Raw genomic sequence first — 13,881 nt, 5'->3', positions numbered from 1 at the left:
CATTTATATCTTCAAAAGTCTGAAAAAAAACACATTAATGTAATTTTTTCCTCAAAAACAAATGAAAATGAATCCACTATACAAGTGTGAGAAAATATATTGTATTTAATAATTTTAACATCTCACGTATTCATCAAATACTCATAATAATAATAATTTTAAATCAAATTTAATATTTTTAATCGTTAATGATATATTCTTAATAAATAGCATGTCAAGTATTTATTTTATTGTGAACGATCAATAACATGAATACTATTACACACAATGATATTTTTGCCCAATAATTATTCAGGTTAATTTTTATATAAACCCTAATTTCACTGATCATGAGTGTTTTAATTTTTTTTTTTTTATGTTGGCAATTATTTTTGAAGGTCAAGTAAAAGGAACAGTTATGAAACCTTCTCGTATCGTCAGTTGGGAAGATGTAGTTTTGCATTTAAGTTAAAGCCTAATCCCTGTTTTGTTTCCCTTTAATTTAAATTTATTTTGAAACAATGTTAGCATCCCAGTTCCTTAATGTAGTGTTGGAAGATAAGAGTGAATCAGAAAGGTATTGAAGGGTTATGTTTTACAGCATTATAATTAATGACTATAAATGTGAATTACTCTGCATAAATTGGCATTTTCCATCACTTATAAAATGGATATGCTTAGAAGAGATTTATTTCTTCTTGAGTATTTTTATTAATTTACTTTTTTCTTAAGTTGCAATATGTTAATTAAATGCTTTACATTTCACATGGTACTTCCTTTTAAAGTTCAGGTGAAAATTCTCTCTCAATGTATACAAGATATTAGCTGAATGAGTTCTAATCATATCATATATCTAATCAAGATAAAATATTTTTAAAGTCAGCCAAATATAATATTAAAAGTTAATTTTTACCTACCAATACTTCTAATTTTTATTGTGATCATTTTATTTTTTTAAATGGAATTTCAGTGATGATGAAGATAAGAACAATAATTTAATGAGAACGTTGCAATTGAAGACGAGATTGCCTAAAGTTTTTATTGAAGAATGCACAATTGAGCTCAATGTTCCTGGAGAAATGTGAGTTTTTCTTTTTAAACTTTATCGCTAAATTTTTAATTGTTTAAAGTTACATCCCTTCTCTTTAGATTTTAATAAATAATTATTATGCGTTTCCATTTTAAAAGAATTACTTCATAAAAGAGCACATGGATCCTTCGGTTTAGGTTCAGGTAATAATCGATCTTATTTAGCTAAATTTTAAGTATCTTCTGGAAATTCATCAAAAAATGTTTTTCAGTGAAAAGTTAATAAAATAACTTTAATAAAGTTCTTTTAAATTTTTTTCTGTTATTTATTAATCATTGTAACATAAAAACTGGCAAATCTTTTCTGTCTGGCGTAATAAAGAAGCGTCATATTGGAACAGAAATTTAAAAGCACCTATTGATAATACTAAATGCAGGAATATAAATTATACTCAGTTATTTTTGATAAATTAATTCGACATATGGAATTGTAATGACTGAAATATATGTAGGTATGAGTTGTTTACTGTAGATTAGATTAGATTCCCTTGGTATTCGCTAGAATGGAGACGCTGTTGCGACTCATGCCTATCTCTTAAGTCTATTGTGCTACAATTAAAGAATTTTTACTAGTTCTGTATGTTTAAATTAACTGAGGAGTCTTGTGAGGGTTCCTGGGAAAGAATAAATTTATAAGTGTTTCTTTTTTATGATGAACTCTGAACTATCAACATTTTCCATTGATACAAACGGTACAGCGCTACACTTTCTTTCTTGCTGACAAAACCTCAGTATATCGTCCTATAATGGTCGCCCGACCTTGGAAATAATATTGAAATGAATCTAGGAGAGTAGCTGTTCATACATTTTGTTAGGTTTGTGGTTACATCCATGTGAATAGAAGATTTCTTGGATTACTTCTTTATTTTTCTCTTGAACTAGTTACGCCTAACCATCGTGGAGAATAACAAAAGCAATCGCAAAAACTCAACACAAAATAGTCCGTTCTTGCGAGTTATTACATTTCTTTTTAACTACGTAATTTGTATTAATGAATCCTAATCAAATTTACTAAATATTACATAGTTTATAAAATTATTCTGTATGTTACATTTTAATTATCAACATTTTAGGTATATGGATACAATGCATAAAACTGTTCAAAAATTATATTTTGTTATGCTTGATTTTGTTTAGTTCTATTATAGTATTTCCGTAAGGATATCCCTTTAGAAAAGAAAGGCAATGCGAAAAACTGTCTTAGCATAATCAGTGGTGGCACGGGTGATTGACATGATATTCTTTAAAGTAAAACCATTTTTCTACCTTAATTTTCTTCCAAAGTAATACATATGACCGAATACATTTTACAAATTTTAGGCTTGATAACTAAAGTTGTAAGATATGTTCTGCTTCTGCCCGTGCCGGCATTTTCCCTTGTCCGTTTTAACTTATTAACGCTGTACGTGTTACTAGCAAATTGTTTCTTGTTAAGCTTTTGTCTTTAATAGATAAATAGATAATTTTATCTTAACAAAGCTTTTGATTTGTTCACATAATGTGCCGCCGATTCATTTGGTAATTAAGTAATATACGATCTTCAAACTTTTAATCGAAAGATCTGAATGTACAATTTTCTTATACGTAAATGTCCATTGGGATTTGTTATTTTTTATGTTCGTATTTATCACTGTATTGATACTTAGGCCGTTCTAGTTTCTTTTATTTTACTTGTAAGTTGCAATAGAGTTCTTTATGTGTTATCTCACTGTGGGTTTAATTGTTACAGAAAACCTCAAAAAGAACTCAGTTTTGAAGCTTATGTTAGCCCTGTAAGTAAGATTTATTTTTATTTTAAAAAGTTTTGGCTTCATTTAAGTTCTAAGCGAAGATTAAGCATAAGTTGTTGCTTAATTTTATTTTAAAACAACGTGAAAAAATGATGAAAACTTAATGTAACTTATATAATTCATAAATAATTGGTTTTGATTTAATTTTGGTTTTATTCTAGATATATACTGATCCATCTTACACTAGCATTGACAATGGTGGAAATGATGGCGAATTAGAGGTACGTTTTAAAAGTGTTCATGTTTAGGGTGAAGGGACCAGTAATTGACTGCTTAAGAAAAAATTCGAGTTTAAGGTAGAATAACTTCCGTTATTTTGGCTCCAGGTGTAGGTTGTAAAATTGTACCGGTCCAGTAGGATGTATTTTATTTTATTAATATTTTAAAAGCAGTAAATTCGATCTTTATGTCAGCCAAAAATGATTTTTTTTGGAAGTATGTCAATGACCCAGTAATTGACATACCGAATTTTCGGTGGAACCAGTGTTTGACATGGGGTGGGACCAGTAATTGACATACAAATATATTCATGAAACGACATAAGGTATGCATTCAAAATCACTTTTAAATCTAAATAAATCACCTAAATCACTTTTTCAATTGGATTTATAACAAAAATCGGTCTTATTCATAATTAATTACAATCAGTTTTTAAATAGGCAATCCTAAATAATCTAATATTTTTCAACATTACGCTTTTTTATGCAGTTTTTGACGATCAACCCTAACACAACTCTCCTACTGGACAGTTTTAATTAAGTCCCCAAGCCAAGACAGGTAATTTGAATAACAGCCCTTACTTTCAATAGTACCAGGGAGATATTAGCTAACATACTTGTTAGATCGTACAGAATGTCTGTCGGCTCGCTTTTATCTCTTTCTCTCAACTCTTCCGCTCTCTTATCCTTCCAAGTTTCCGCTAAATATTTTGTTACTTAAACCTTTTTTTGGGAATTTTTTTTGGTTCTCACTTTACCAAACTCTCTACTTCCGATTAGACTATGTGGTCACATCCTTGTTTTATCCATTCCGCCTATAACGTTGCTACTGATGGCATCTACGCGTCTTTGGGTTCGAGTTGTTGGTGCTTTCTAGTGAACAAAATTTCTCCTACGCTTCCCTTCTTTTGGAGCGCTTCGCTAATATTTTCCACAATCTGTGCTGCCAGTATCATTTGCTTCGAAACCAAACTATCTGAATGTAATTCATTCTTATTTTCTGCATCTAAACAGTATTTGATTGTTTATTATTACTGAGTTACCTCTTGGGCTAATTTATATATACACTGTGCGCACGTTAATCGCGTCCCGCCTCAGGTTGTAAGCATTCGCACTTACAACAGTAATAAATAAATGAAACATCAATGAAAAAAAAACTAGATTAAAAAGTAAGTAATGTGTAACATCACTAAGTCACCAACTTCTCCACTTATGTTTAATTTCGCACCTGGTACTTCTCTTGAGGGAGCTTCATTTTTCCCCTGGCCGTTTTGTTTGATGGAATTCTATGGTTCAGCCATTTCCTCCCTTTCTTCTTTGGCATGTGGCAAGGACCCAAAACTGAGGGAGAATGAGAGATTTTCAAACTCCGATAAGTGGGCGTCGTTTTTATCAATCACGTAGGCCTCGGAAGCTGTTCGGCGATCACGATTATTCCAGTTTGTTGTTCATACATTGTTGTTCTCTACAGAATAATCATTCTGCATGCCCTCTTGAAATAAGGCGTACATTTGCTAATTCATTAATTTAAACATATTTTATGTTGCCGATTTTTATCAATGATTTTATTTTACAATGTATTGAATTTTTAATTATAATAAAATTTATCAACCTATCTTATCATTTTCCCAGGAAGTCAATCACTGGTCTCAAACAAAAAAGCTGTAGGACCAGTGATTGACATACATGTCAATTACTGGGCAAATTGCCGTTTCAAGGACCAGTGATTGACAGCCCCATTTTAATCCTCAATGCTTCTTATAATTAAAAAAAAAAAACTACATAAATGAAATCTACAAGTAATACTAATTATAACAGAACATTGATAACCTCACGAATATATGAACAAATAAACGAAAAATAAGAAAAAAGAAAAATTATTTTCTTATCAATCCTCCTTAGCAACGGCTTGTTTTTTCCTTGATTTTGAACTTTTAACACAAATAACCTTCCACTGATACCAAGGAACATTCCAATAATTAATATTTTTCTGGAACTGCTGCCCAAAGGCTTCTCAATAACGAAATTGAAAGAATCACCACTAAAAACGGCTCATATCCCTTATAATACCAGTTTATATCTGGTATGTCAATTACTGGTGCCCAGTCAATTACTGGTCCCTTCACCCTAATTATGGCTTTTTTGTTGTTCATTATAAATTATTCTTTAACGTAATTTAAAAAATATACCTGTCAATTCACTTTTGCGGATTGCAAAACTTGGATATTTATGTTGCTATTTTGGAGCTCGCCTGAACTTTCCTATACCTGTTTTTTGTCTCACTTACATAATGACAAATGCTTTATGTTTTCTTGAAAATTATATTAATGAAGTTTGTTAAGAATCCTTCATTTATTTTATATAATAATTCGTAAGAAGGTTTTTTTCATTTATAATAAAGCTTTCATTCATTAGCTATAATTTTTGCTTTGGGAATAGGTTCTTCTGGGAATTTATTTTTTGTATTTATTAGAAAGTCAGACCGCGTTGCTTCCATATTTAAAGTTTTATCGTCTTAAATTCCATGTTGCAATAGAGATTTGTGTCCCCTCGCCCTTCATAAAGCATCTTTCTGGAGAAATTTTATCTCTCAGCTCCTATTTCCTTCACTCCAGATTGTACGCTCAACAGGCAGATTCGCTCTCTAACTCAAGAACTGTGTAATATGTAATACAAGTTAACACGGACAGTCTATTATATGCGATAATACAAAGTTTCTTACATCTTACTAGCGGTGTAAGATGTAATTTTATTTTTTTTTAAATTTTAATGTTTATCAGTGCGTTTGGCCAATTAGGTAACTGACCCTAAAAAGCATTATTATTTAACTTGTGGAACGTTTTCTCGCGTTATTAGAAGATTCATTTTTATCACTAATTGTACTCATTTTTCTTACAGCAAGAATCTTTAGTTGAAGCTGTTTACTCAGATGAGGAAAGTGACGATGATGCATCTTCAGATTTCGGTAGTACTCAGTGTAAACTTTGTGGTAGGGAATTTTTCAGAAATTGTAGCCTCGCTTTACATTTGAAATCCCATGAATGTATGGGTAGCATAGAGATACGACCGTACAAATGCGAAACTTGTGGTAAATCTTATGCACAGAAATCTGTTCTTAAGAAGCATATGGCTGTTCACAGTGGTGAAAAGCTACAGTGTAACATATGCAATGTCGGCTTCACACAGAGAAGTTCATTGGTGCGTCACAGAAAAAGATTACACAAGGAACTATACAGTGATAGTTAAAAAAAAAAGTTTAGTTTTTTAATTGTGTGTGTTGGAGATAACCTGAAAGTGGAAATGAATAGAAAAATCAACAGAGACCAGTGAAAGAAAAAAGGTATATTTCATATTTAATATTATTTAAGGAATTAATGTTATATTATTTAACGTACTATGGAAATGAGCCCTTACAATATTATTCTGTCCCTTATGGACATTTGAGTACATTACCCATTTCCTTTTGTTATAATCATGCCAAAACTATCAGTTAATAACTTAATATCAAGATGCTCCCCTAATGAGTTCGCGTGTTTCCTTAATATAAAATAGTATTCTTACAAGAATGAGTTCGAAATGACGAATGATATGTTTCTTATTTTTTCTGTGCAGTGTGTTTCATAATGGTCTTATGAGAGAAAATTTTGTGGTTGCTTACAATTTTTTTTGCGTTGGATACGAGTAGAGTAAGTGAAAAATAAATGTAATAAAAGCATAGGAGTTTTCTTTTTTCATGTGAAGTCATCAGTGACCGAAATCTTATCACATTCAGGGCGCTGGACAGTATATTCTGAAAGGAAAACATCTACAGGCAGCAAACTGAAATTGAACACAATACTTCCTTGTTTTCAAATTTAATGCGATAAAGCCATAATTTTATCTCAAACCAAAAATACAGTTTTAGTGAAGATTGCTGCTGGTAGAAGATTAGAAATTAATGGTTGCACCCAAAGAAGAGAGGATAAATTTAATACGAAGTCGAAAGAAATGTGCACATTTCAGATTTTATAAAACTCCAAGAACATCATGAAACGCACTATTTAAATAAAAAGTATAAGGAATTACTTATAGTGTTGGCCAAAGAAATATTATTTATTTTTGGAAGATTGTTATTTTATATTTAAATATATCTTTTATTATTATTATAAGATTAATGTGGATAAGACTGACGATTATTTCACATATGTGTTTAATGTGAAACTAGTATATCGCATTCTTGACATATTCTTTTTTCTTAAAAAGGTATAATTAAATAAAAAGTTTTAGTTAACCTAGTATGGTTCTGTGCTTACAAACTTTAATGAAAGCATTTATTTTCAAATTAATTTAAAGCATATGTTTCACATTGATCACATGTGAAATTCAACACTGTAACCTCCTTTTAACAAACACAATTGCACAGTTATGCGCACTGGACGCTTCATTACGTGAAAGAACGAAATGAATTCCATAAGCCAGTGGTTAATTTTTATTTGCTATTTGTTCATGATTATCTATTTCAATGGGAATAAGTAGGTGTAATTTTATTTAGTTATATGATTACTGTATATACATAAATACTTTTGACACATTCCTTCAATTATTACTATTATTTTTGGTAATACTATCATCAAAAGACAAAATAATAATTGTAATTTTAATTTACATTTAATTAAACTATATTTGCACTTGAGACATATTTACAGGGTTTTAATATAATATAATACGTATAAATATGTAAATAAAGTTAAGTATATACACTACATACCAATAATAGTTAGCACAAATTCATTTTGTACATAATATTTCTTAATGTGTTAATTTTTTTATTTAAAAGAATTCTTTGATGTAAAGTTCCAATTATTTTTACAATTTGATTATAATCAATTTGGATTAGTTCTGGAAAAAAAAAATGCTGCCTTAATATAATTGTAGAACATTTATTTCGTATAATTAATATTCATATTTTGAATGAAATTATTTTATGGCTTTTTATTATTAGATAATTAGGCATAATTTATGAGTGGGGTCCAAAGAATGTTTTTTATAAAATGGACGCAGAGGAAAGAATGTTATTAAATTTTTTGGAGGAATTGATACGAAAAAACTTAGTTGCAGTTGGATTCCTTACATTTAGTTACGACAAATAATTACTGGAAAAACTAGAGTAAGTTTTTTAATTCTTTTTTGCTTTTCTACTCTTTAAAAAAATACAATATGGTTCATTTTAAAGATAATTTAGTTTCTGCAGCATTTTTTTTACACTTTAAGTTTTACTTTGTTGATCAAAATGGGGAAATGTGTGATCAATCGTTAACAAATAATAAGGCAATTGAAAGGATTGTAACATTAAAAGAATTATCTGATTATTATAACTGAAGCAAAAGAATTAAATGTGCTGAAATTTAAAAACTACTGTCGGTTTAAAAGTGAGGAGCTAATTAACAAACAATACGGGAAGAGAAGTAATTTATATTTAAGAATTGGGCCTGAAATCTCTGAATCCAGCCATTCCTGGTTCTACTTAGATTTTCTCTGCGTAGACTCTCTCTAAAGCTTACTTATCCGCTCGTCATTGATGTGAAAAAAGAAAGCTGGTAATACCTTGCCGAGATTTCATAAGGTGATTAGGGGAATTTAGACCACTATCCAAAATTATTTTATGTCGCGTCTTCTAAGCGAAAATATCCAATTTGAAATTTATGCGTTTTTTAGTTTGTGGAAGTTTGATAGGCTCTGAGGCCTGATGCTTAGCATGAAACACTCCAGGCCCAGGTTCTCGAATTATTCGCAATATTCTTTAATACTGAAAGGAAGGTAATTTATTCTTGAACTTCAAAAAAGGTAATTTATTTTTTCATATTTAATTGAATCAAGAAAAAATGATTTGTTGCAGCAACTTTTATGTTTTACGTCTTAACCGTAAAATAAATATTTTAAATTAATATCAGTCTTTTTATTGTGCGAATTTCGTGACTCAAAGGATGGATACAATTTTGTATTTTCATCCTTACGTAGGTATAAAAAAAATTTTATTTTTGCAAAGCTTTGTGTTGTGCAAGCCCAACCAGCTTCGAATAATGTATAAGTTGCAAACAATACTGAATTGCTTCAAAAGTTGTATGTATCCCAGAATTAATGTATGTATATTGAATTAAAATAATATTCTAATGTAATACGATGTATTTTAATATTTTATAATTTTAGTTACTTCGGTTGAATACTTACAAATGATTTTTAGGTGGTCTAGAGCATTATCTTAAAAATAATTGTCTTTATGCTGCAACACAAAATTACATTTTTATAGATTATATTAGAAAACATGTAATGTTTAATAATGAAATTTAGTTTTAAGGAAAGTAAAACAAAGTTTATAAACTAATAAATAATTTGTTTTTTTGGCTTTGTATATAAAGTTCAGTGGTTGGCTGGGGCTATGCATTCCACGTTTCAGACTCCTTTAGGAACTGGTTTCTGGGTATAGAGAAGATTTAAGGTTGTATTAAAAAACAAGTTTAGCATAATATTCTGTTCCTAGACCATTCAACCAAATTCTTTTATAAATATTCAAGAGAAGTATCTAAAATTCAAATTAGCAATTACATATCAATTGGAATATTATTTTAATAAAATATTAATTTATTCTGATACATATAACTTGCATTGTAACAATACAATACTATTTGTAATTCGTTCATTCTTTAAAAATGCTTTGGCTCTTCTAAGAGAAACCGTAAGCTCTGAAAGTTTGAATTGCTTTATTTATTGATGGCTTCAAAAAATAATAAATATCCCCGCTAGATAAATATTTACATTTCATGTTTAAGTTATTTATTTTAATAGTTAAATTAATTCCAAAAATTGCTGGAAATATTGAACTCAAATTAAAATACTACGAAAATGAGTATTGTAAATTATTTCTTCGCAATTTTTTTTTTGTAAATGTACATAAGTTAAGAACAGAGTAATTTTTTAGAATTATTAGTACCTTTGAGATTGCTTGTAAAGAAACGTAATTTTCTTTGAATTCTTTTTTTAATTAATAGTATATTTAGTTTTAAGTAATACAGGTGTTCAGAACTAGTTGGTAAATTGTCCCCAAATAAGAGGCAACTTCAAGAAGGGAGAACAGAACTCAGGATTTGATTTTTAGACCATTTCATCATTCTATCCATTACTTTGGGTAAAGGAAAAGCAAAATGGCACAAAAACGTTAGTAAAAAAAACATTCCTTAAACATGAATAATTAGTTTTGACAAGATCTTAGAAAAAAAATCCAACTGTTTTGAAAGTAATGCATTGAGCACAAATAAAAAATTATATTTTTTCATAATACATTGAAAATATAAATTTAAGTATATATATTTATATATTTTATGTACCGAAGGTCACTGTTTAAGGTCTTCCAATATTTTAATAGAAATGAGTTGAAGCCAGAAATGTATTTCTTTGAAATAAAGTAAAGTATGCAACTTTTTATTTTTTATACTTATAACAAGGTACATATATACATAGCATCCGTAATTCATTAGTTACCGTTGATCCGGTAGACATCGGCCTGTCTCTGATTCATAATATATAATCTCCAGATTCTCTTTTGATCGCTAGAGAGGACACGCAGTTTCAGTTGACATGCTTACTCCTTTCCTAATTTCTACTTATGACGAGGAGTGGATGATGATATATAATCAGGTTTCAGGCTTAACGTATTAGGGACAGTTGATCCAAGGAACAAAATTTGATTTTGATGGCCAACTTACGTTATTCCTGAAACGTTCCTTTTCTCTCCTGGATTCCTTTATGTAATTGTAGGATCATACAGGATCTAATCTTTTTGGCAATGGTGACTAAAAAACTATTTCATTGAAAATAGTCATTTAAGCAAGATGAATCAATATCTATGTTTTCTGACAGTGACAGCGTACTACTGCGAAGATAGCCAAGAATTCCTATGAGTAAACATTTTTTTGTTTCATTCCAGGATTAAGGTTAACCATAAAAATAAATAATAAGGACAAATATTTAATTGAATTTGAGTTTGTACAATGCGAAGAAATAAAACAAAGAGGTCCATAATTGCTTAAAAATTACAAAGTAATGAATGTAAGTATTCAAATTTATTAAAACAAAAAAAAATAAATAAAAATCTAAAGGCAAAAAAATATATCCTTATCTACATAAGTAAATTATTTTTTTTTAAATATCTTACAAATAAATAATGTTTTTTTGGGTAACTTAGACTTTTTATTTATTTTAACTTACTTTTTATATTTACATAAACATTGAAAATATTAAGTGGGAATGATTCTTGTAAACGATTTTCTTTTGGTTTCAAGATAAGTGAACAGTAATTACGTGAAAAGTAAAAAAATATATAAAATATTAAAAAGTTATTCTTTGACTTCATGACCTGAACGTATAAAATCATCCACATGTTTATTCTTTATTCTTATAGAATCAACTACATCCAACAGGTTCTTAGCATCCATAGCCAGTACGTGAGCTGCCGAGAGCATGCCTCTGCACAAACATGACATTAATTTAGAAAAGCAGATAATTCTTATACATATTTTAAGCGTGGCAAATGGCATCAAGGTAACTTAATAAACAAAACAAAAAAAAAAAAAACATTTCTGCTGTATAAACACACAAATCGATCAAACAGACTGAAGTTAATCTAGTTAAAGTATCTCAAATTTATACTTAACTAGATTTCATTCTTAAGAGAATAATAAAAAACAGAAAAAATGAATATTGAGTACAAGAGATTAAGGATAGTTTTTCCTTGATCCTCATCCGAACCAGGTAAGTTTACATTGTTGTGATCATTTCGGCAATATGACAAAAACAAAAATCTATGCTTTTATCTTTTTATTCTTTTTCAAATTTGGAATATTGATTCCCTTTTTTAATTCCAAATAATGTTTTACCGGTAGTAAGACCGTACCCTTAGGTGAATTTTCTTGAAAGTTTGTTTTAACTCGTTACAAAAAAAAATCTATTTGGCAAAAAGGGCTCTTCTGTCCAACTATTTTTTTTTTTTTTGCCAAAATCTTGGACCTCTTAAACTTTTCTATTTAGCAAAACCTAAAGTAGAAAATTCGCTCGATTGCATTACGACTTATTATTTATAAACAACATTTAAACTTACATATTACGACCTATTACTTTTATGCAATAAACTTACTTTCTATAAACGGAATCTAAAGTTGTAGAAGAATAATGTTGTGCCAGTTTCATTGCGTTCACTAATTCTGACATATCTTTGCCAAGCACTTGATGGGCCATTTCCACCTGTAATTTCATTATTATTTAATTCTTGTAAATTTCTATTGTTTTATTGAGAAAATAAAAATATATGGTAAAAGCACCTAAATTTATCAACTTTCTTTAACTCTTCAAGTTAATGTAGAACTATGAGTATTAAAAAAAAAAAATTTTAAAAACATTTCAAATAAATAGAGTACTTAGTGTTAACAAAAACAAAACAAAGTGCAATTAATTCTCTATAAAGTTACAAACATTCATTTTCTAAATTGCACTTTCAATTAACCAACTTATTCCTGGCTTCATACTGAATCAGTGTTACATCTTAATTATACAGCTGGTAGAAAGAACCGTATATTGTACAGTGATTCTAATGGCTTCAGAATATTTTCGAATTTGAGACTGTCGCAGAGAGAAAGAGACGGAGTATGAGAGCGAACCCCATTTTTTTCCATATTCCGGGGACCTTCCAATGAAAATTCATTTTCTTAATTTTTACACAATTCCATTTCCTTCTCTTATGACCCAATAAGAAAAAGTAACCTAAAGTATGTGAATATTGTTTAAATATTATTTTATTGTGAATATTATTTTAAAAAAAATTTACCTCTCTTATAGCTGTTTGCGGAAATATTCCGACGAGTACATCTACACTGGTTAGTAATGCTCTTAGTTCTATTCCAACCTTACGTACAAGGTTCAAATACATAGAAGTCTGTGCTTCTTGTACACCTGCAACATGAATTCAAAATTTTAGTCTCAAAACTCAAAATACAAAAATTCTATTATTTAAAATAATAGTGCAAATGATTTTACCACCTATACAACTGCAGTTCATCTGAGGGCTTTTATTTATTAAATGTCCTCTCATTTGGAAGTATATTTTCCACGTTCATGTCGTACTTTATTATAAAAAGTTACTTCAAAAGAAAGCTCGGCTATTTATAAAAGAAATTCAGAAAACAAATGCTTTCATTTAACTGGCCATTCAGAAGGCAAGACCAACTTAACTCTACACTAAGAAAATTTCAAATCTTATTGCACAAATTCAAGTAACTGTTATTAGGAACGCTAAATAATTTCATATTTGAACTTTAACTAATTTATTACTTTTATAACTATTATCGCACGCAATAATTGGCGCGGTCAATAATGATTGCCAACAATATGTATTCAATTTCTTCCGTGGATGAGGAAATTATTTACAATATTGTCCATATTACTTATTACTAATTATCTTGTATTTATACTTCCAGATTATTCAATTTAAAATCAAGTGAGAGCGGTTGCCCATGGTTAGTTACTCCCCTTATTGCCTCTTCTTGGACAAGGTATCACTATCGTTTAGAGATTAATGTCAGTTCGAAACTGTCAGTAGTAATCTAAATAGTAAATAACAGCGAAAAATCCTAAGAAAGATTTAGGCAATGTGTTTCTGTGCAATTAAAAAAGTGTGCTCCAGTACTGGTGTAACGTGATGGTAACTTTTTGTATAAATATACTTAAAAGATTCAAAAAGAAAGAAGTGTACATTCCGCGTCAGCTACAAAACTCTAAAA

At 29.3% G+C, this 13,881-nt stretch overlaps 2 protein-coding genes across 15 annotated transcripts in view; one reads left to right on the top strand and one right to left on the bottom strand.

Moving 5' to 3' along the window:
* The first annotated feature begins 374 nt into the window (after window positions 1–374).
* On the top strand, window positions 375–11,683 carry LOC141455345 (uncharacterized). Of its 9 annotated transcripts, XR_012459224.1 has the most exons (7): window positions 400–556; window positions 950–1,060; window positions 2,798–2,840; window positions 3,020–3,079; window positions 5,975–6,416; window positions 11,037–11,158; window positions 11,511–11,683. XR_012459224.1 is itself a non-coding variant. In XM_074130311.1 (5 exons), exons 1-5 carry the CDS (start codon window positions 501–503, stop codon window positions 6,320–6,322), a joined length of 618 nt encoding a protein of 205 aa, XP_073986412.1. In that variant the 5' UTR covers window positions 376–500; the 3' UTR covers window positions 6,323–10,527. The 9 variants fall into 9 exon arrangements, 1 of the variants encoding a protein (XP_073986412.1); XR_012459223.1 differs by lacking the exons at window positions 11,037–11,158; window positions 11,511–11,683 and adding an exon at window positions 8,771–10,527 and having other exon boundaries at window positions 375–556; XR_012459222.1 differs by lacking the exons at window positions 11,037–11,158; window positions 11,511–11,683 and adding an exon at window positions 8,058–10,527 and having other exon boundaries at window positions 375–556.
* Window positions 11,065–13,881, bottom strand: part of Fak (protein tyrosine kinase 2 Fak) — an 18,429-nt gene continuing 15,612 nt past the window's right edge. For all 6 annotated transcript variants that reach the window (XM_074130291.1, XM_074130292.1, XM_074130290.1 and 3 more), the window contains 3 exons: window positions 12,930–13,054; window positions 12,243–12,349; window positions 11,065–11,575 (listed from right to left, as the gene is read on the bottom strand). In XM_074130291.1, coding sequence (XP_073986392.1) covers window positions 11,446–11,575; window positions 12,243–12,349; window positions 12,930–13,054 — 362 coding nt within the window. In that variant the 3' untranslated portion in view covers window positions 11,065–11,445. The remainder of the gene's footprint in view (window positions 11,576–12,242; window positions 12,350–12,929; window positions 13,055–13,881) is intronic.

This window comes from Rhodnius prolixus, unplaced genomic scaffold (genome assembly GCF_049639745.1).
Source record: "Rhodnius prolixus isolate KJV_2025 unplaced genomic scaffold, Rpr scaffold_4, whole genome shotgun sequence".
Lineage (NCBI taxonomy): Eukaryota > Metazoa > Arthropoda > Insecta > Hemiptera > Reduviidae > Rhodnius > Rhodnius prolixus.
The sequence above is the reverse complement of the archived record's forward strand: the minus strand, read 5'-3'. Positions and strand labels throughout refer to the sequence as shown.